The 21,307-nt window shown below is 40.7% G+C and overlaps 1 protein-coding gene across 5 annotated transcripts; it reads left to right on the forward strand.

The window, feature by feature from the left end:
• Positions 1 to 230: 230 nt before the first annotated feature.
• Positions 231 to 20,210, forward strand: LOC106897210 (glutamine-dependent NAD(+) synthetase). 5 transcript variants are annotated; one of them, XM_014957709.1, is made up of 21 exons: positions 235 to 509; positions 685 to 745; positions 1,621 to 1,737; positions 2,447 to 2,500; positions 2,879 to 2,968; positions 3,922 to 3,973; positions 4,716 to 4,804; positions 6,304 to 6,421; positions 7,202 to 7,333; positions 8,032 to 8,106; positions 8,282 to 8,406; positions 8,586 to 8,634; positions 9,382 to 9,484; positions 10,731 to 10,899; positions 12,018 to 12,153; positions 13,521 to 13,627; positions 14,404 to 14,535; positions 14,801 to 14,870; positions 15,859 to 15,987; positions 16,777 to 16,953; positions 19,701 to 20,210. In XM_014957709.1, the coding sequence occupies exons 1-21, from the start codon at positions 425 to 427 to the stop codon at positions 19,752 to 19,754; spliced, it is 2,124 nt and encodes a 707-aa protein (XP_014813195.1). In that variant the 5' UTR covers positions 235 to 424; the 3' UTR covers positions 19,755 to 20,210. The 5 variants fall into 5 exon arrangements, 4 of the variants coding, with proteins under 4 accessions (XP_014813196.1, XP_014813197.1, XP_014813195.1 ...); XM_014957708.1 differs by lacking the exon at positions 10,731 to 10,899 and adding an exon at positions 11,399 to 11,567 and having other exon boundaries at positions 237 to 509; XR_001413751.1 differs by lacking the exons at positions 10,731 to 10,899; positions 19,701 to 20,210 and adding an exon at positions 11,399 to 11,567 and having other exon boundaries at positions 231 to 509; positions 14,801 to 14,881; positions 16,777 to 16,913.
• Positions 20,211 to 21,307: the final 1,097 nt, after the last annotated feature.

Here is a 21,307-nt window from a genome sequence, read left to right on the forward strand (position 1 = left end):
CTGACCCACACGGTGCCCCCCAACCCGGTACCGGCGGCAGCGCCGCTCCCCTCAGGACGGCGCCCTCCCGGACCCGCTCCCCTCAGGACGGCGCCCAGCTCCCGCCCCTCCGTCCTGACCAATCCCCGCCGCGCCCCGCTCCCCTCCGCGCCATCCCATTGGTTGAGAGGACCGGGTGGGCGTGTCGGCGGCGGCGGAGGGGGGGCAGGAACGGGGTTCCTCAGTGGGAGCGGCGGCCGGTCCTTCGGCCGCGCCTCCGCGGGAGGACGGTGGGCACCGCAAATTAAGGCAGGTCGGCGTGAGCCTGTAAAGTAACAGTCACGGACGTTCTGCACGGAGTGATTTTAACGGCGAGGGGAGTAGTAGTAGTTTCCGCTGGGAGGAGCGGCCCGGCCCGGCCCGCCCCGGAAGCGGCGGGGCCGCCATGGGCCGGGCGGTGACTGTGGCCACCTGCGCCCTCAACCAGTGGGCCCTGGATTTTGAGGGCAACCTGGAGAGGATTTTCAAAAGTGAGTGGGGCGGCGGTACCTCCTACCCCTAACCCCTTCCCCGCCAGCCCCCCGGGGCGTTTCTCGCCCGGCTGTGCCGGCTTTGGGCTGTCCGGTTCACCAGGCCCCGGGGGCGGCTGATGAGGGCGGGCCGGGCCCGGGGGTGCGGGCGGTGTTTGATCCCACCCTCTTCCAGGTATTGACATCGCGAAAAGCCGAGGAGCCCGGTACCGGCTTGGGCCTGAGCTCGAAATCTGGTAAGAGCGCTGTGTGGGTTCTGGGTGTGAGACGGTCCCGGTTAATTACCGGAGAATGGCGGTAAGAAAATCAGCCACGTACCGCTCGAGTGGCCAAAGAGCCCGGCTGTCAGTGCAGACCAAAACGTTGCCCTTGCAAGCACAAGGTTGGGTCTCTTCTCTTGGATATGTGATCAGTGCCGGTAATTAGAGAGCTACCAAGCTGGTGAGGGGTCTGGAGAACAAGTCGTATGAGGAGAGGCTGAGGGAACTGGGCATGGTTAGTTTGGAGAAGAGGAGGCTGAGGGGAGACCTCATTGCCCTCTGCAACTACCTGAAAGGAGGGTGTAGAGAGGTGGGGGTTGGCCTCTTCTTCCGAGGGAATAATGACAGGACCAGAGGAAATGGTCTGAAGCTGCGGCAGAGGAGGATTAGATAAGATATTAGGAAGAATTACTTTACTGATAGAGTGGTCAGGCACTGGGACAGCCTGCCCAGCGACGTGGTGGAGTCACCATCCCATGAAGTATTTAAGAAACACTTAGACATGGCACTTCAGGGCATGCTCTAGAGGCTGAGATCGTGGGGGTCTTTTTTGTGTGTATGTTTGGATCTCAGTGGTCCTTTCCAACCATGAAGATTCTGTGATTTGTTGACCTATTTCAGTTAGTCTTGGTCCACAGAAACTCATGATTCAGCCTCAGCTGCTGCTCCTGAAGGAATGTCCCAGTGATGCCACAGCATTTAGAGTGCTGTCAGTAGGGATGATGCTGGTGGGGCTTCTCCTGCCATTCTGTACAAACTGATGGGATGTTCCTGGTTGGAAGCAGTTCTGGTCCTGTGGCTCTGGTGTAGACATTGGCTGAATTTTTTATTTCTTCTGTTTTTACCTGCAGTGGTTACGGCTGCTCGGATCATTATTATGAGTCTGACACGCTTTTGCATTCGTTTCAAGTCCTGGCAAAGCTGCTGGAGTCTCCAGCTACTCAAGATATTATCTGTGATGTGGGAATGTAAGTATTTTTTCGTGTAAAGATGACAAAGTGGTAGATTTTTAGGAGTGCTGCCCCTGCTGTATTTCTGGATAGTGAGGGCTTTGGCAGGGGGGTTGGACTAGGTGATCTCCAGAGGTCCCTTCCAACCCCATATCATTCTGTGATTCTGTGTTTATATGTAACACAAAGGGCTTTATAAATTATCTCTCTTTGAGGAGTGTTGGGGCTGATGTAACTTGCTTTGACTGACAGACGCCCTTATAGGCGACATGTGTATGGCAAAGTCACTGAAACTGTTGTAAATCATGTGCTGACAGTGATAAATTATAACTGTAAAATTAACATATATGCATCTACTTTTTTTTAGTATTGATAGAAACACATAAAACTAGCCTGGTAATGTCACAGGGAGTCAAGTTTGATTAAATAAGTTAGTTCAACTGGGGAAGATCTTGTGGCCTGGTTGTGTTTCTCCGGCATTCCAGTGCTCTGGCAGTAGTTGATGTATCTGAAACTGACAGAATGGTCAGTAACTCTGTTTTTTTTTGCAAACAACTATTTGAATTATAAAATGAGATGCTAAAACTTGATGTATTTTGTTTAATTCGCTTTAGCGATGAAGTGTAGAAGTGTTTTATTTAAAATATTTTTTTGCAGTGAAGTAGCTTCTGTAGTTTTTTTTTTAAATTTCTTTTAATGAAACTGATTACTCCGCTTATTTTCACAGGCCTGTTCTGCACAGAAACGTTCGCTACAATTGTCGAGTGATCTTTCTAAATAAGTGAGTAGTTTCTTTATGTGTTTTAGGAGACAATATATTAGTATGTCCTTTGAGAGACCTGTTTGGCCTTCAAGAAAGATTCTTCAGTGCTATGTAGAGCGATGGAGTTGTCTTCCTATCTACTAAATTTTGGAGAGACACCTAGTGTTTTCCATTATCTTTTTCCTTTCTGAATTTGTAGAAACTAAATTTCCACAGCTTTCTGAAAGACCCAAGAAAAAAGCCCTTAGGTCTGCAAAGAGAAAAAATTATTATAGGTAATAGTTGTTTAATGGACATCATAATAGAAAAAAAAGGGTTGGTGTTAATCCGTATTCTTATTTAGTCTTGTTTGGCTGTACGTCAGGTCTTAACTCACCCTTTCTGTTTTGTTTTAAGGAAAATTCTTCTGATCAGACCAAAGATATCACTGGCAAATGCAGGAAACTACAGGGAACTTAGATGGTTTACCCCGTGGAGCAAAGCAAGGTAGGCTGGTTACTGTTAAAATTGTGTTTAAAAACCACAGCTTGCTGTTTGCAGCCACAGCAGAAAGGTTGAAATCTCTACAGCAATCCATCAGTGCAGCTCCGGGGTGACCAGCAAGACAGTCAGCTAAGCTATGAAATTTAAGTTTATTAAAGACAGTCAAACTCTGAATTGCTGAGCCAGAAGGAAAAGTGTGTCTCAATGATCCTGCAACCAGTGTAGTAGCATCATTTCCCTGATGTCTACTTTCTAATTATATGCAGTTCAGGATTGGAAGAGCCTGTGTTTATCGGCTCGATTGCTGCATCCTCTTCAATATTAAACTGGAAAAACCAATGTGAAATGGAGGAGAGAATTTTAATGACTGCAGGGGATGAAAGCTACGTACCTTGTGATGCTGCAGAATATGCTTGATGCTCATCTCTGATCCTGTGTACTGGTCCTGTAGTGAGAGAATGGTTCTGACTTGGTGGTCTCAGTAAAGTATTTCTGAGAGAGCCCCTGAGCATCTGTCCCAGTCAATTCCAGCTGAGTTCTGAGTTACTCCTGTAGTAATGCTGCAAAAAGGGAAACTTTTATTTGATATTTGGCTTCCATGATGTGTTCTTTGTTAAGTCTAGTTTATAGTTAGGAAGAAGCATCATTTACTGTGCATTTCTGAAGCAAAGTGGGATGTTGCTTGATTATAATCTTTACACTTCTGATCAATTTCACAGAAAGTATGAAGGTCCTTTTTTATTTTTTTAACGTACACAGCCCTGTACACCTGAAGTACAATTTCTTTAATCAGTGTTAAAAGGTGCCAGAATGTGGTGATAACCTACACAGCCCTGTACACCTGAAGTACGATTTCTTTATTCAGTGTTAAAAGGTGCCAGAATGTGGTGATGAGAATCAGTTTTGGTGCTGTGATTTACATAACGATGTATTCACATCCTGTACATCTGCTTTAGGCATGTGGAGGAATATTTTCTACCCAGGATAATTCAGGAAGTGACTGGACAGGTAAGTTTTTAAAGGATTCTTTTTCTTTTTAAGTGCAGCATCTTCCTCATTTTCATTCAGCAATTTAAATGAATAGAATTTGGAGCATAAAAATGTAATACACCGAATTCTGCCGTCAGCTGTGTTGCAAATTCATAGCTTCCAGTGATAGCTCTTGGTTACGTTAAATGAGAGCATAATTTAACCTTGTTTGGCAGGAAAGCAAGTTAATTTTAAATTTGTCTCGGTTATTTTTATATTCAGGTTCTTGACTGTCTTATTTTGCACAGTTTGGTACTGAGTTTATCTGTGCTTGGGACTAGAAATGAGTATGTGTTTTTAGGTTAAAAAAAAAAAATTAACCTTTTTTTTATTTAGAAGGGTCTAAAACTTAGGTTATTTCCTGCTAAAGCATAAGCGTGTTTCCTGGCAAAAGACAGTCTCTGGTTTGTAGATTGTTTAATTCCAAAGCAGTTGCGCTGTTCTGAAGCAAAACGCTGGATCTGAATTTAGCTGAAATTTCAACACAATTTCAGTACAAACCAGAAATTTGCAGTTTAGAGTTTGGAGTTTTTTTTGTTTGGTTTTTTTTGCACTTGATATAAATGAAGAAAGGTGTAATGTGATTGGTATCATGTCACTCATTTCAGATAAGTGAGTATTTAGTTTTTATATATATATTTTTTTAAGATTGTAGCTAACTTCTTGAATTGAATAGATTCTTCTGTTTCGTGTGTTAAAGGATGTTCTTGTTTTTTCTCAGGAAACTGTTCCTTTTGGGGATGCAGTGCTAGCAACCAAAGATACCTGCCTGGGGGCAGAAATATGTGAAGAACTCTGGGCACCAAACAGGTAAAGGAGAAGAAGAAATGGAAAGTAAACTAAAACATACCCTGGGCCTACCTGAAAAAAAAGTTTGAAAAAAATCTGCTTATTATTCTTGTACATAGTATGTCTTTCAGAAAGTGCCAGTGAGCTAAAATATAATTAGGAGCAATAAATATATCTTGGGAAAGATTTCACTAGGCTACATGCAGGACGGCAAAAGGAGTTTTAGGTGATTAGGCTAAATTCATTTGGAACAGAAGGTAGGTGAGAAATACTGAAAAGAAGTGGAATGAAACAGGTGACTGGAAGGAAAAAATGGCAGATCTCTCATTGGTAGACTTCTTGTTCCAGATACTCTTCAGCTTTTAGTTCAACCTGAGGTTGAAATGTCCTCTCTGGATCCGACTCTATAGCTTGATCTAGGATCAAAGTGGCAAAGTTTATTTTGTATCAATTTGTAGTATCAATTTTGTCTCTTAATTATAACCCTGTATTATTCCCGTGTGCTGCACCTAGTCTTAAAAATTTGAGACTACGGTTAGATCTTTTTATTTTAATTACTTTATTCTTTTTATCTTTGGCTTTGTCCAACTCCACCAAAGCATTCCACTGGACAGGCAAATTGAGCTGTCTTATATTTGTCAAGCTAGAGCAAGGTTTCTAGGAACACTACTTTGAGGTGTATCAGGTGGTTTTTTTTCTATTTAGCTGTTAGTTTAAGCCTTCTGCTTCATTTTTTAACCTGCATCAGACAACACATAAAGACAACGCAGAAGGAAACAACAAGAAGTCACTAAGGGAAAGCAAAGCCTAGTGCCCTTAAGTAATATTTCCTGTTATTATTTTAGTTCCTGTCACAATTTAGAGTTCTTCCCAATGACAAAAAGGATCCTGCTCACAAAGGTCTGATGCAGGGTGGGGCTGGAGATATGAAAAACATGAAAGCTGTTGTACTTAAAATAAACAAAATGTTCCTGATGTTTTTCCAAATCTCCCAGATGTTCATTTCCTTGTAACTTCAGAAAGTGTGGTATGTTACAGACAAAGTTGTGTTATTTTTTAGGTGTTTTTTTTTTTATTTTGACATTGGAGAAAGAAGGAAAAAAAAAAAGCCTCAGTGAAAGTATTTTCCTTCTCATGGCTCTATTTGCCTATGCTTTGGGATTTACTAAGAGAGAAGGAAAATGGGACAACTGATCTTGAAAGAGTGTTGCCATGTTGCCCTTTCAGACTGAGATTGTCTTATTCTCTCTTTCTTTGAGACACAGGTAAAGTAGAAGGCATTGCGTTTAGAACAGAAGGAGCAAAAGCCCTTCTGCCCTCTGTAACCACTGCTGGTCTTTGGCAGGAGAGTGAGGAAATGCAAGAAAATAGATGTTTTTTGAGAGTCCTGTCCTTGTTCAAGACATGCAGAAAACTGGCGATGACATAGATGTTTTTATTTGTCGGTGGTTTTAACTGATACCTGCGGGTCACAGCCTAGTTTTGCGAGCTGAATTTTTTCCTGCCTTTCTCTTTGCCAGCCCTCACATTGAAATGGGACTTGATGGCGTGGAAATTTTCACTAACTCTTCAGGGAGTCACCATGTGCTGCGGAAGGCTCACGCCCGGGTGGATTTGGTGAATTCTGCCACAGCAAAGGTATACGCTTTAAACAATATATATTTTTTTTTGGTTATACACCTCATTTTTTTTTTTTTTTTTTTTAACTGTCTCCTCTACTGTGACAGGAGGTAGCATGTGCGTGGGGGCCTTGACAGTCATTGTTGTTAGTTTCTTTCCAGATTTTCATTCACATAGCAACATTGCATTGGAGAAACATCAATAGGGGAAACAGAAATCAGTGTTTAAAGTTGCACTTCTTCCCCACCCCCCCCATCATTTTACTTAAAATATATAAAATTTTTCTACTTCGAAAATTCTGTTTATTTTAAAGAAGAGAGGACATTTAGTTAATAGACTGTAATCCTGTCTAACAGTGATGGGGACAAAAACAAAGTAAGGAATATGCTTTACACTGTGAAAAATGTTTAATTTGTTCAGCTGCTTTGTCACTGTAATTTAACGTGCTTTGGTTACATTTAGCAGTATCTGCTCTGTCCTCAGATACCCGAACACAGCTTCTGTCATCATCTTTCTGCTTTTCTCAATTTCAATTTGAATTTAGAATTTCCATTTAGAAGTGCAGCCCTAGAGCTCACTACATTTACTCGTGTGGTTACACACGACAGAAGCAAGTATCACATGCAAAGTACTTTTTCAAATGACAAGAGAGAGTCCCAGCCTAAGTCATTCGTAATATAAAAACAGAGGAAGATTATAAGGGCAGGAACAGAGAAATAACATTTTGTCTTTTGGCATTCTGTCAGGTGCTATATGCTGAAGAGCATTTTTTTGTCTGCATGTTTGTTTTCCTCTCAGAATGGTGGAATATATGTTTTAGCTAACCAGAAGGGCTGTGATGGTGATCGTCTGTATTATGATGGCTGTGCCATGATTTCAATGAACGGAGAAACAGTTGCACAGGGATCCCAGTTTTCACTTGATGATGTGGTAAGATACTCAACCTGTAGCTGCTATTTACATGTGGAATTAGTAGCTCTCCTGCTTTTGCGAGCGAGGAAGAGCTTTTGCAGTGGAGGAGCCTTATGAAAACATTTGCATAGTAGCTGCTACTTACAGGTGGAATTAGTAGCGAGCGAGGAAGAGCTTTCTCAGTGGAGGAGCCTTATGAAAACATTTGCATATGCAATCACCATGTTTAGGAGAGATGCTGTTAATTTATTTTCCCTTATCTAAGAAAAAAAAGGACAAATTATGACCTGGTTTGGTAGACAAAAAGTTTGATAGGTTGAGCTTTACTTCCAAAAGCTCTTTCCCAGTAGATTTGTCATCAAAGTTGTAGGTTTCCTCACATTATCTGCAAAACTCCTCCCCTTCCCCAGTCCGCTTCTTGCCTTTTCTACTTGTCCTTTGCTGCAGTTGATGACTCTTCAGCCTTCTGACAAGTGCTATAAATCTGTTTGGTTTATGAGCATCCTGGTGTGCTCAGTGAAGCGAGTCAGTTGTGCTGGCTTTGTAATGTAAGCGATTCTGCTGAGTCAGAAGTGACCTGTGCAGTCAGCATAAAAATCTGTGTTGAAAAAAGTCGCCTGTGTTCTTCTTCCCCAACATTTTTTGTAGTCTGGGCCTGTCAAACCTTGTTTATCTGTCTGGGTAAATTCAATCTAATGTTGAAAGGCTTTCCATAGGAGGTGCTGGTGGCCACTCTGGACTTGGAGGACGTTCGGAGTTACAGAGCAGAGATTTCATCTCGTAACTTAGCGGTAAGAATTCTTTATGGACGTTATGTTTGTAAACTCTGCCAAGTTTGTAATAGTTATGGAATCTTAAAAGTATTTTCATGTCTCGATTTTCACAGTGTTCTATAGATCTGCTGTTTTATAGGTATATGCTGCATTAAAATTGATGTCTTCCCAATTCTTGTGTATTATTGCTTAGGCAAGTAGAGTGAATCCTTATCCCAGGGTAAAAGTGAATTTTGCTCTGTCATGTTCTGATGATGTAGCTGTACCTACGTGTATGCCAATCCAGTGGAGACATCATAGTCCTGAGGAGGAGATCAGGTAACCACGTACTCAGTCTGTTGCTTGAAAATTATTTTGATTTAAACAAACAACAACCATAAGATCTCATTTATATTTAAGTAAAGAAAGTATCTCATTGGAAGAGCACAGTAAATATGTTGATTTGCCTAAGTCTTATTCCATAACCCTCTTGGAATGACTATGTTCTGTAATTTCAGCCTTGGTCCTGCATGTTGGCTTTGGGACTACTTAAGGCGCAGCAAACAGGTAAGAACAACTGTTTTTGTTCTTTGCCTTGGCACACACATCTTCTCTGTTGTCCCAGGGACAGCACAGATTGCTGTCCTGTGCTGCTCTTCGTGCAAAGTGATCATAGTCCAAGGTGCAAGTTTTTCACTGGTAGCTCATTCAGACCTAAAACCCATATGCAAAGTGTGACGTTCGTGCAAAGTGATCTTAGTCCAAGGTGCAAGGTTTGAGTTTTTCACTGGTAGCTCACTCAGACCTAAAACCCATATGCAAAGTGTGACCTCAGTATGCTCTTCAGACCTTTTCCTGAGGAATTCTCATTTCTTTGAAAGCAATAGTCAAGATTACCTCATCAAGGGGATTTCTTTTCTTTGAAACGCTGTTTTTTCAGTGAGGAAAATATTTTAATGTGTAATGGAGATGTTTACAATAAGCAGAGTGACATGAACTAGAAATTCGGTTTTATAGTGAAATATATATGAAAAATTTAATCCTTTTTATTAGCTCTTCTGACTAACTTCCAGTATGTCTTTACCCTCTAGTATTTCTAGCCAAAGGGTTTACACCAACTACTTGCTTGATTATCCAGTTGATGAGAGTTTAAGAGGGTTTGCTGTGTCTGGTTTGTTTGGTTTTCCCCAGCAGAATATAAGCAGACTTGGACAATGCACGTGTAATTCTTTTAGAAGAATATGTTTCTGAATGGTACAATATATGTTTTTCTAATTTTGCTATTTGGAATGTCTTCTTTGCTCTATTTTCAAGGCAGGATTTCTCCTCCCTCTTAGTGGTGGAATTGACAGCTCTGCTACAGCTTGCATAGTGTACTCTATGTGTCACCAGGTTTGCCTGGCAGTCAGGAATGGAAGTAAGTAGATGTGCATGTCTGGCTTAGCTGTGCTTTCTAATGGTTATCGACAGGTTAATATTAGCTGGGGGCAATAGGTGCAAGAGGTCATTAATGGTAGACTCTTGCCTAATTGTTCTAATGGAATCCTTTGTATTTCTTCAGAAATTCCAGCAAAAACGTGTGTCCAGGTTACAGGTTCCTTGGATTGGCTTAATAGTTTTAATTTTGGGTTTAAGAATTGGATGTGTAGCTCAGACTAGTTTCTGGCTAGAGTGCTGTTCAAAGTGTTGGCTGATATAGTTTTGGGATTTCAGTTTATCATGAGAATTTTCTCCTCCTGTTAAATTCAACACTACAAAACAGGGTTAGGCATGGTTCAAGCTCTTAAACAGGCTTTAAGTAGACTATGCATTTAGCTAAGCCTTTGTACGTGTTAGATTATATTTTCTATGAGGTCTCTTTAAGACATAGAACAATCATAGAATCATAGAATTGCCCAGGCCAGAAGGGACCTCCAAAGGTCATCTAGTCCGACCTCCCCACAGTCAGCAGGGACACCCCCAACTAGACCAGGTTGCCCAGGGCCTCATCGAGCCTCACCTTGAATATCTCCAGGGAAGGGGCCTCAACCACCTCCCTGGGCAACCTGTTCCAGTGCTCCACCACCCTCACAGTGAAGAACCCTCTCCTCATCTCCAGTCTAAATCTGTTCCCCTCAGGCATGGTTCAAGCTCTTAAACAGGCTTTAAGTAGACTATGTGCATTTAGCCAAGCCTTTGTACGTATTAGATTGTATTTTCTGTGAGGTGTCTTTAAGGCATAGAACAAAAGGATTTAATAGTTCCATGTTCAAAATTAGGACCACAATTAGTAATCCTTTTATTTGATATATGAAAAAAATGTTTGGGGATTGAGATGGTAGATTCATCTTATTTTTGAGGGGCAGCGTAAAGCTTAATTGGAATACAAGAAACATACGAGATATGGCAGGGGGGTTGGAACTCGATGATCTTTGAGGTCCCTTCCAACCCTAACCATTCTATGAAAATTAGGAGCAAAATTAGTAATCCTTTTATTTGATATATGAAAAAAATGTTTGGGGACTTAGATGGTAGATTCATTTTATTTGTGAGGGGCAGTGTAAAGCTTAATTGGAATACAAGAAACATACGAGATATTTGCATATCCTGGATAGTGCATATCCTGGATAGTGGAAGCACAACAATTTCCACTCTTCTATCTGTCTCTTTTGCTCTGTCCCCAGATGCAGATGTGCTGGCTGATGCACGCAGGATTGTGAACAATGAGACCTACGTCCCCGAGGACCCTCGAGACTTTTGCAAGCGTGTCTTTACCACTTGCTACATGGCCAGTGAGAACTCCTCCCAGGAGACTTGCGACAGGGCTAAGCTTCTGGCTGAGCAAATAGGCAGGTACAAGCTGAGAAGCCCTGGGGGAAAAAATCATGTTCTGGCAAAGACTGCCATCTAAAGCTTTCAACCTCTAAAATAGGAAAAAACGGGAGAGGAATAGCAGGTGTGATAAGTAAATTATAATTTAAGTATTTTGGGCCCCCTACCATAAAAAAGACAGCGCAGGATTGTGAACGATGAGACCTATGTCCCTGAGGACCCTCGAGACTTTTGCAAGCGTATCTTTACCACTTGCTACATGGCCAGTGAGAACTCCTCCCAGGAGACTTGCGACAGGGCTAAGCTTCTGGCTGAGCAAATAGGCAGGTACAAGCTGAGAAGCCCTGGGGGAAAAAATCATGTTCTGGCAAAGACTGCCATCTAAAGCTTTCAACCTCTAAAATAGGAAAAAACGGGAGAGGAATAGCAGGTGTGATAAGTAAATTATAATTTAAGTTTGCATATCCTGGATAGTGGGAGCACAATTTCCACTCTTCTGTCTCTTTTGCTCTGTCCCCAGATGCAGATGTGCTGGCTGATGCGCGCAGGATTGTGAACGATGAGACCTATGTCCCTGAGGACCCTCGAGACTTTTGCAAGCGTATCTTTACCACTTGCTACATGGCCAGTGAGAACTCCTCCCAGGAGACTTGCGACAGGGCTAAGCTTCTGGCTGAGCAAATAGGCAGGTACAAGCTGAGAAGCCCTGGGGGAAAAAGGGTTCTCAGGCATTGGAATGGGCTGCCCAGGGAGGTGGTTGAGGCACCATCCCTGGAGGTGTTCAAAAGACGGGTTGATGTAGTGCTGGGAGATATGGTTTAGTGATGATGCTCCTTGTTTGTTGTGCGGGTGTCTATTTTTGTCAGTTAGGTTGACGGTTGGACAAGATGATCTTTAAGGTCCCTTCTAACCTAGAAGATTCTGTGATTCTGTGATATGAGGCAAACTTAACAGCATTTTGGTGAAGGACGTGGAAATTGGGAAACAGACTCTGGGAAGTGTTATTCTTCATACCAGATCTGAGATGGGAGCAGTTTTAAAACATCGTTTGATGGGTGGGGTTTTGGCTTTTTTTAAAAATGTTATTTTGTATAGTCAGATTGTGCTAATTGAGTCACTTCTGCTTGAATTCTTCTCAGCTACCACATCAATCTGAACATCGATGGGGCTGTGAAGGCTATTGTGGGGATTTTCAGCATGGTGACAGGTCGAGTGCCCCGTTTTTCTGTCTACGGAGGGAGCAGCAGAGAAAACCTGGCGCTCCAGAATGTGCAGGTGTGTTTCATGTGGGCTGGGTCAGCTCACATCCTTTTTTTTTTTTCCAGAAAGGAGTACAAAATGGTAAAGTAGCATTTAATTGGCATTGCTCTGAAAAGCTGAACTTCCAGTAAATGCTTGTTGGCAGCAGAAGTCTACAATCCCACATAACTCAGGAGAATACCAAAATTATGTCTACCACAGAAAAGACATTGAGGTGATGGAGCAGGTCCAGAGAAGGGCAGCAAAGCTGGTGAAGGGTCTGGCCTATAAGTCGTATGAGGAGAGCCTGAGGGAGTTGAGGTTGTTCTGTCTGGAGGAAAGGAGGCTGAAGGGAGACCTCCTTGCTCTCTACAACTACCTGAAAGAAGGTTGTAGAGAGGCAGGGGTCAGTCTCTTCTCCCCAGTCACCAGCGATAGGACAAGAGGAAATTTGCTCAAGTTGCACCAGGGGAGGTTCAGTTTGAATGTTAGGAAACATTTTTACACTTAGAGGGTTATTAAGCCTTGGAATGGGCTGCCCAGGGAAGTGGTTGAACCACCATCCCTGGAGGTATTCAAAAGACGGGTTGACATAGTGCTTAGTGACATGGTTTAGTGATGGTTTTTTTTATCAGTTAGGTTGATGGTTGGACTAGATGATCTTAAAGGTCCCTTCCAACCTAGACAATTCTATTCTATGATTGTATAATTATTGTTTGTGACTTTAATAGGATAGTCAGGAAGAAATAGTACATGCCTGTATCCCATCAATAGCATCTGTTTAGTAATTATTGTTTGTGACTTTTATAGGATGGTCAGGAAGAAATAGTACCTGCCTGTATCCCATCAATAGCATCTGTTTAGATACTGTTTAGAAAAGCATCCTGACAGAGTGCCAGGGCAGGAAAATGAGCAGCAAAATATTCCAATAGACAGGTCTCCGTCCATTAGGATTGTGGCAGGTGAAGACTCAAAAATATTGCTGATATAGACTAGGCTTCCCTTTAGTGAGTGTTAGCAAGCTTTAAAAGGCTCCATGTGAGATGTCAGGCTTACCCATTCCAAGTCCTAGATATCCTCAGTTTTAGAAGGTAAACGAGATGTTTAGACAGATGGTTTATCTGCATACTTCATCCCTCATGGATCCTCATAGGAGATAGAAATGGCAACTATTCCCTATTCTGCAATTCTGAGTAGAATAAACTTTCCAAGTTGTGTAAATCTGGCAATAGTGGGTACTGAACCTGTTTTTCCTATGCGTGTTCACCAGCTTCTCCACAAGCCCATCCTTCTTGCATTAACATTTACCCCTCTGACATTTTGTTCTTTATGGTTTTTTTTAGGAAATTGATTAAGAAAAAAAAACCCTGTAAATTTGCTTTATTTTTCATTTTGCTTTACAGGCTAGAATAAGAATGGTCCTCGCCTACCTGTTTGCTCAGCTGACACTATGGACCCGTGGGATGCCAGGGGGACTTCTGGTGCTGGGATCAGCCAACGTGGATGAAAGGTTGGTGAAAGTTAGAAATCTAAAATCAGGTGAACTGGGAAGAGGTCACTGCGCTTCCTCACACCTCTACCAAATCCCAGTGTAGGTTATTACTCAGAAAAGATAACAAGCTAAGAGTACATTGATAGCAGTGAAATTAATGAAAATAGTTTAATTGGCCTTCATGGGAAATTGTCTGTTTTTCAGAAGCTTAGCCAAAGTATTGGCATCGTTTTCCAATAAAATGCTGCTCCTTCCTTAGCTGTTTTCAGTAGAGCTCGCCTGGGCAGTTACCAGGTTAGCTTTCCAATATTTTCAATTACTGCAATAGAAATTAAGTTGTTAAGTTTGAGTTGAAAAATGCATGTTGAAAGACTGGAGCACTGTTATGAGAGCTGACTATTTGAAGGTCAAAGCAATTCCCATTGTGAGACTGATAACATCACAAGCTGGGAGAATAGCGTGTGCTGATTCTATAGGTGTTTAGGGGTTTATTTTTCATCAGTTGGTCAGGACAGTATTTTAATAGTTTTGCATCAAATACATTGCCTTAACATGGGCAGTTTTGCAGTGCTTCATAATTGTGTAAAATACTGTCTTCCTCCTCCTGGTAATTTCATGGCTTTAGGATAGCCCTGTTGCAGCTATACATTTGCCCTTTATATATAAATACAGGAACAGTGTGCAGTCTGTTTCTCCCTGTCTTTAAACTACATATATATAGTCTATAGTATAAACTATATACATATATACATTATTATTTACTGTTACTATATACAATTTCCTCTCTGGCTCAGTCTTCGAGGTTACTTGACGAAGTATGATTGCTCAAGCGCCGATATCAATCCCATTGGTGGAATCAGCAAGACTGATTTGAAGAACTTCATACAATATTGCATTGAAAATTTCCAGCTCACAGCCCTCAGAAGGTGAGTCCTGAAGCAGTGAGGTTTGGTGACTGCATTTGTAGGCAGCACGTTGTGGGCTTCACGGTTTGGTTTTCTCTACTTTGCTTTTTAAACATGAAACGACTTGCAAGTACCACTTCTTTAGAGTTATCTAGTCCTTTAACAGCTTATGCCCTGAAAAAGTTCTGAATAAAGCATTTGTTTTTTAACAAACCATGCTGTTTATTACCTAGTACTCATGAGATTGGACAGAATTCACATTTTCCTTTCTACCTTTTTCTTACAGTATCATGTCAGCTCCACCCACTGCAGAGTTAGAGCCCCTGGTGGATGGACAAGTGGCTCAAACTGATGAGGTAATGCTCTGGTAAGCTTTATCCCAAAATCTGTTTTTTGCCCAATAACTATTGTTTCCTCTTGTACGTATACATGCTTTTTGACAAGCATATGGTAAACAATCTTAAAGCCACTGACAAGGCATTAGTATCCCACACCAGCCTTATCTATGTTGACAGCAGTTTCCAAAACAGCAAATTAACTTATTTAAAATATTTTTATATTTTGGGCACTTTGAAGGATGAGTGATCTGAAATGCAGTTTGTTTTAAAGTTTCTTAATATCAAAAGCGAGTCAATCAGTGAATTTACTGCTAGTGAAATGGCTGGTGGCAAAACTGTTTTTCTTGTCCTTCCACCCCTCTCTTTAGAGTCAATCAGTGAAATGGCTGGTGGCAAAGCTGTTTTTCTTGTCCTTCCACCCCTCTCTTTGCTATCCCCATGGATAAGGGAGGATTGGTGAGCCTGACAACTACCCCTAAGGGCTGTTGGGTGTTCAACTGCAGGATATTGTAAAACTCTTTGTGATAAAGCAAAGGGTTGCTGAATTAGAATTAGTGGTTTTCTTAATTTGGCCTTACGTTACTCATAGATACTAGATTTAAGCTACCTCGAAGGGAAAAGTAACAAATCCTTTGAAGGACATAAATGTTTTCACTGGCCAAAGCAACCTTACATTACTGATAGATACTACATTTAAGCTACCTAGAAGAGAAAATTAACAAATCTTTTGCAGGACATAAATGTTTTCACTGGCCAAAGCAAATACCTTCATAGAATGATTTCAAACCTCCCACTTCAGAGAGATTCCAGTTAGGGTTTTTTTGTTTGTTTTCTTTTTTTTTCATTCTGCTCATAGTATTACTATCTCTTTGTCTTTTTGGTCATTGGCAATTTCATTTTGGTGTTTCTTTGATTAAACTGGGTTATTGTAATTGCTCCATAAAACTTATTAGTTATAAATTGCATAGTTAAGATTTTCAGTGACTTTGTACGTGTTTGATTGCAGGCAGATATGGGGATGACATATGCAGAGCTCTCAATCTATGGCAAATTAAGAAAAATTGCAAAGGCTGGACCATACAGTATGTTTTGTAAGCTGATTAATATGTGGAAGGAAATTTGTACTCCAAGAGAGGTAATATTAAAAAAAAAAATCAAATCACGTAATGTCTTTGCCAAAATCAATGCGTTTGGAGAAAGGCTGAGTAGGGTTCCTGTCAACTGGAAGAGTTAGTTTAATTATTCTCTATTTAGAGAGAATGTGTTTGGAGAAAGGCTGAGTAGGGTTCCCCTCAACTGAAAGAGTTAGTTTAATTATTCTCTATTTAGAGGTTATTCTTACAGGTGTAGCAGAGTATGCTGAAAAAACTGGTATGTGTCTCTTGAATGAATGGAGCTTGTTGTCTGTGTTGCAAATTGTTTAAACGTAATTGGGTAATTTGAAAACAATTAATTCAGAACTATACCTTCTGGGGGAAATTATTCTCTGAAATATACATGGCTGGCTATTCTTAAAGCCTTTGGTTACATATTCTGAAGCAGAAAATGGCTCTTGCTTTGAAAGACCATCTACACTGAAGATCTATCTGCTTTGCTGTTGGGCAGTTCTTCCTTTCTTGTGCATAAAGGAAAAAGTTCAGTTTATCACCGGAGTTGCAGAGGCTTGTGTGTACTGTTAAGTTTCTTACAAGGCACTTCCTTGTTGGTAAATGTTGCACACAGAGACCGAGGAGGTGTCTGAAAATGGTCTTAAATGCCTCTTACAGATAGGGTCATCCACAGTGATTTATGCTACTAGTGGTAGTTAATTTATGTAAACGTTAATGGAAGCAAACGAATGCGTAAAGGTAGAACACATTCTCAGCTGAATTTTTAAGTACTAAGAATCTTCATCTGATTAAAAGCTATATTCTTTGTACACCAGGTGGCATCAAAGGTTAAGCATTTCTTCAGGATGTATTCCATTAACAGACATAAAATGACCACCCTCACTCCTTCCTACCATGCTGAAAACTACAGTCCGGATGACAACCGATTCGACCTGAGGCCTTTCCTTTATAACACCACGTGGTCCTGGCAATTTAGGTGTATAGATAAACAGGTAAAAGCCCTCTACTTCTTGTACAGATTTATTTATTTAAATCCCTTGCAATGGGACAAGCCTAGTTCCAGTGAATATCCAGCAAAAGACAGCTAGCATTTAAGATAATAGTTATTACAGAAATAAGTGTGATTGTTCTTTTCACGTGACTATGAGGGTAAGAATTATCAGGTTTCAGTATGAGTTGGGGTTTTTTTGTTTTGTTTTTTTTTTCCCATTTTTAAGTGCAGCTTGTCATACTGCTAGGAAACCAAGAAGGAAAAAAAGAGAATATATGTACAAGGCCAGGAACTAATAGGTGTACCCACACTCATGAAGTCATGCGCTAACGCGGAGAACAAGCTTATGTGTTTCGGTTACAGTTCAGGACCTGTCTGAAGGGATCTTTTTAATTGCAAGATTAAGACTCGACCTACATCTGCGTGGGAAAAGGCTCACAAATACGTGTTTGCTGTGAGCAGCAGTAATGGTACAGTGCATGGTTTGAGCACTCTGAGCTGTGGAGGGGCTCAAGCAACTATCAGAACCATGCTTTTTGTAGTTTTTAGTCACACCTTCAACGTTATTTTAATGTGGGGGTTTTTTTATGGCAAAAGTTTTGGGTTGAGGAATTTTAGCACCTTGAAGTTTTTTTCTGCCAGAGATTTTTACACCTCAGTTACTTTTAAGGATATGTTTATATATGTAATAAAATATTAATTCCCTTGTCTGTGACATGCCAGACATGCTGTAATAGTGTTTTATTACCTTGAAACCTAGGATAAAAGCTACCACGTGCAGCACTTTTTTTGTAGGTCTGCATGATGGAGTTTTTTCCATCGTTTTGGACTTTTTCCCACTGAAGTCCAGGACAAAAGTTCTTTTGGCCTTAGTGGGAGTTGGGTAAAATATTTTTGTAGGGTCTGGACCAAAATGTAATTATTTTATGCTTACAGTAAGTGTGACTAAGATATTTTAATGATCCATGATATTGGATCTTTAACTCTTTTAACTAGATTTGTATGGAATAGCAGTTTTGCTGTGCAACTTATTCCTTTAAACAGAGAGTCAAGTTTGGGGAAGAATCTTATGTAGGCAACAGTAACCTGAACTGGTAATTCATTACTACAGATAACTTTTTGCAAGACTGGAAAATAATGACTTGCAATAATGTCAGTCAAATCTGCCCTGTACAAGAAAAGGAATACTGTAAGAGTTTCCACTGATTGTGCATATTCAGCACAATAGTAATTCTGAAGAGAATCGCTCTGTAGGACAATGTCTCACTGATAATCATGTTCCTTGGACTTAATCTGCACTTAAGGTTTTTCTGGCATAGTAACAGGACTGTGAAAATAAAGCATAAACTCTAAATGGTATAGTTTTGCCAGAAAACACCTTTAGTTAGGTAATGCCAGGTTTTCCTGTAGAAGAGTCGTGTTACAGCTTGAGCTCATTAGGAAAGGGAAACGCGTTTGAGTGCTAATATCCAACAGAAATCTGTTGGATTTGTGGAGAGTGCTTTTCAACTTCGGATGTTTGTAGTGTAGGCAATTTAGTTATCCACTCTTTGTTCAAAATTCCCTATGAATTTGCTGCAGAAGGAACAGGGGTAAGAGGAGGTTGAGATCATATAGTTTGCTGGGAATTGCCAAATTTGCCCTTGGAGTCTGAATCATTCAGCTCTACGTAGCTGAAGGTTCCACCTGGGTGATGAGGAACTCTAGTAGCACTGTCTGTAGCTTCTGCCTTTGAGATAAAGGATGTGTGGTCAGAGCATGCATTTGAACAATTTCTAGGTGCCAAAATGTTAATTGGGATTTTAATAGCGGGCATAATTTGAAACAACTGTGACATAGCTCAGAAGAAAGCTGGCACACCTGCCCCCAAGGATTAGGTATCTGCAGTCTGTCTTCTGCTTTTTCCAGTGCTTACTGGTCATACCACAAGATTAGGTGTGTTTGGTTGAACCAAAAGATTTAACAACCTGAGTATCTTTGTGTGTCTCTTTCGTAACCAGTAGCAGATGTTGAAGGAAGAACATAAGAACAGGGAATTTATACAACCCTTCCCTATGTAACCCCATAGATTTGGGGGGAATGTAGAACTAAATTTTCCAAAGTTAGAGATAATATGCAGAGAGAACATCACGTTCAGTTTACACTCTTTGTCTATCCTCCATGAGCTTGTAGAATCCTTTCTGAAACAATTTGTATTGTTAGTCTTAACAACAGCTTAGCTTAATATAAGATAATTCCTTTCCTGAAGTTTTAAGAACAGTGAAGGCCAGTTTCATAAACTTGTGTGTGTGTGTGCATGGAAAGCATGTCCTCTGCTCATTTTAATTATTCTAGGCTCTCTGTTATGGGCAGGGTTCCAGATTAGAGCCTGATCTGATCTGATCTGACAGCTGTCACTGAAAGGGGCAGTGTTGTCTCCTCTTCTTGTCCCCCCTGGTTTCTGAGATACCTTTGGTGCTTGGCTCAGTCCTCGGTCAAACAAAGTCACCAAACTGATAAAAACTAGGAACTGATGGGAGCATGAGCTTGGGAGAGATTAAAGGGGGTGGGTGGGAAGAAAGTTTGACCTTCTCTTTTGACTGCTGCTAACAGGCCTGTTCAGCTCAGTTGTTCCCTAGAGCATATCCTTCTGTTAGTTCCTGGTAAATCTGGGCTCTACACTGTTTTGTGATGGAAGTCTGAAAAGACAGGGGACATTAAGTGCCAACTGTTTTTTTACTATTGAATCGGTTTCCTTTTAACTTGCAGGTATCCAAGCTAGAAAAAAAGGAAGGAATTTCTCTAGCTGAAGACGTGGACTGATTTGCTGTCTTGTTTAATTGTGGTAATTAACTTGCTAAGCAGAATGTTCAAAACAGGAGTATATGGTGATGATGAGAAGAAATGACCCAAACAATTGTTGAGATGACCATGGTAAACAGTATGTGTAATCAAGACTTTTTTTTTTTTTTAATCAACTCCTTGGTTTTTTTCCCCAATATACTTAAATGGTAGTTTGGCTAAGGAATCATTTAAGAATTTTCTTCAACTACTTGAGTTAATTGCCTTTAATGGAAAATATTTGGACCATAAATAAATGCAGGGTAGTCTTTTGTGAAAGCATATGCACATACAAAGGTGAAGTTTGGTTCTACTAATTTGGGTATGATTTTTGAGTAACATTCAGCTGAAAGTATAAAATGTTAACAGTTCTGGCATGTGCATGCTGAGGGGAAAAACTCATTTTACTGTGCAATAAACTTGTAATTTTATAATGCTGATTGACTCAGTTCTTATTTTACATGTTTTTTATTTTATCTAGCATTGGCCACATGTGGTCTAATTCAGCAAGGTGTTGGAAGCATGTCCAACTTGGGTAATCTCCTTGTTAGCGGGATCCAAATTAGAGTTCAGCTTCTTGTTTTGCATCTACTTGTGATCGGTAACTTTAAAATCTCTGACTTAGGCATTACTCCTCTCTGAGAAAATTATTTCATCAGGATGTTCAAGAGAATGTTTAATTTTTATTTCTCTCCAAGATCCTCAGCTGTGTTTTAAGGATTTTGAATAAAGTTGGCATGGTGTCTTTTTCCCTCCTGGCATTTTTGATGTGTAAGGGTAGCTCGTTCTACCTGAAATAAGAATTATCTCCTGGTGTGTAGTATATTGAATAGAGGGGACACAAGTTTGGTCTCTGTGCCACTGTTACTCCTGTATGCTCTGGTGCAGCTTGTCCAGGAGCTGTGTCAACTGTTACCACTGATCATGCCATCGGTGAGTGGTTGGACTTTAATCCCTTTACTGTTGGAATCGAGCTCGCTGCATGCAAAACATCTGGAAATGGAGTGAATATTGCAGAACGAAATATAAAGCCAGCTTCCTTTGAGCTCAATTAGTATGTTACCCACCTTCCACCTACTGCTGCAAAAAGTTATTTTAACTTCACGACTTCACTGATCTTTAAATGTGTCCAGTGCTGCGGAACAATAAAAAAGTACAAGGAAAGGCTTGTTCCTTCACCTGAGTCCCTTTTCTGCTTGTTCACTTAATGTTTGGCCATTTCCACTGCTTTTTTTAAAATTTGATTTGAAAGGTGCACTTTTAATAGGGGAAACTAGAAATGCGTTTCTGAGGTTCAGGGCAACCAATGCTATAACTGCAACAGCGGTGGAGCTTTAGACCAAGTGAGACTTCTGTTAAAATGGTCATACATTGTGCTAATGGAAAATGTTTGCTGAAGGGCATGTTCTCCACATTTGTTTTCCACAATCCAGAAAGAGTTGATTCACATGGAGTACAAGATGCTGCATTGTTCTCGGTCAGTTTCTTGTATGTTACCCATTTCAATACATAGCTAACTTGCTGGTACTATGGAT

This window comes from Calidris pugnax, unplaced genomic scaffold (genome assembly GCF_001431845.1).
Source record: "Calidris pugnax isolate Ruff unplaced genomic scaffold, ASM143184v1 scaffold211, whole genome shotgun sequence".
Taxonomy (NCBI): Eukaryota; Metazoa; Chordata; class Aves; order Charadriiformes; family Scolopacidae; genus Calidris; species Calidris pugnax.

Coding starts and splice junctions, on each gene's coding strand:
- LOC106897210 (XM_014957709.1), top strand. CDS start 425: ATGGGCCGGGCGGTGACTGTGGCCACCTGCGCCCTCAACCAGTGGGCC. Junction 6,422..7,201: donor TGAATTCTGCCACAGCAAAG/GTATACGCTTTA, acceptor TTTTCCTCTCAG/AATGGTGGAATATATGTTTT. Junction 8,635..9,381: donor ACTTAAGGCGCAGCAAACAG/GTAAGAACAACT, acceptor TCTATTTTCAAG/GCAGGATTTCTCCTCCCTCT.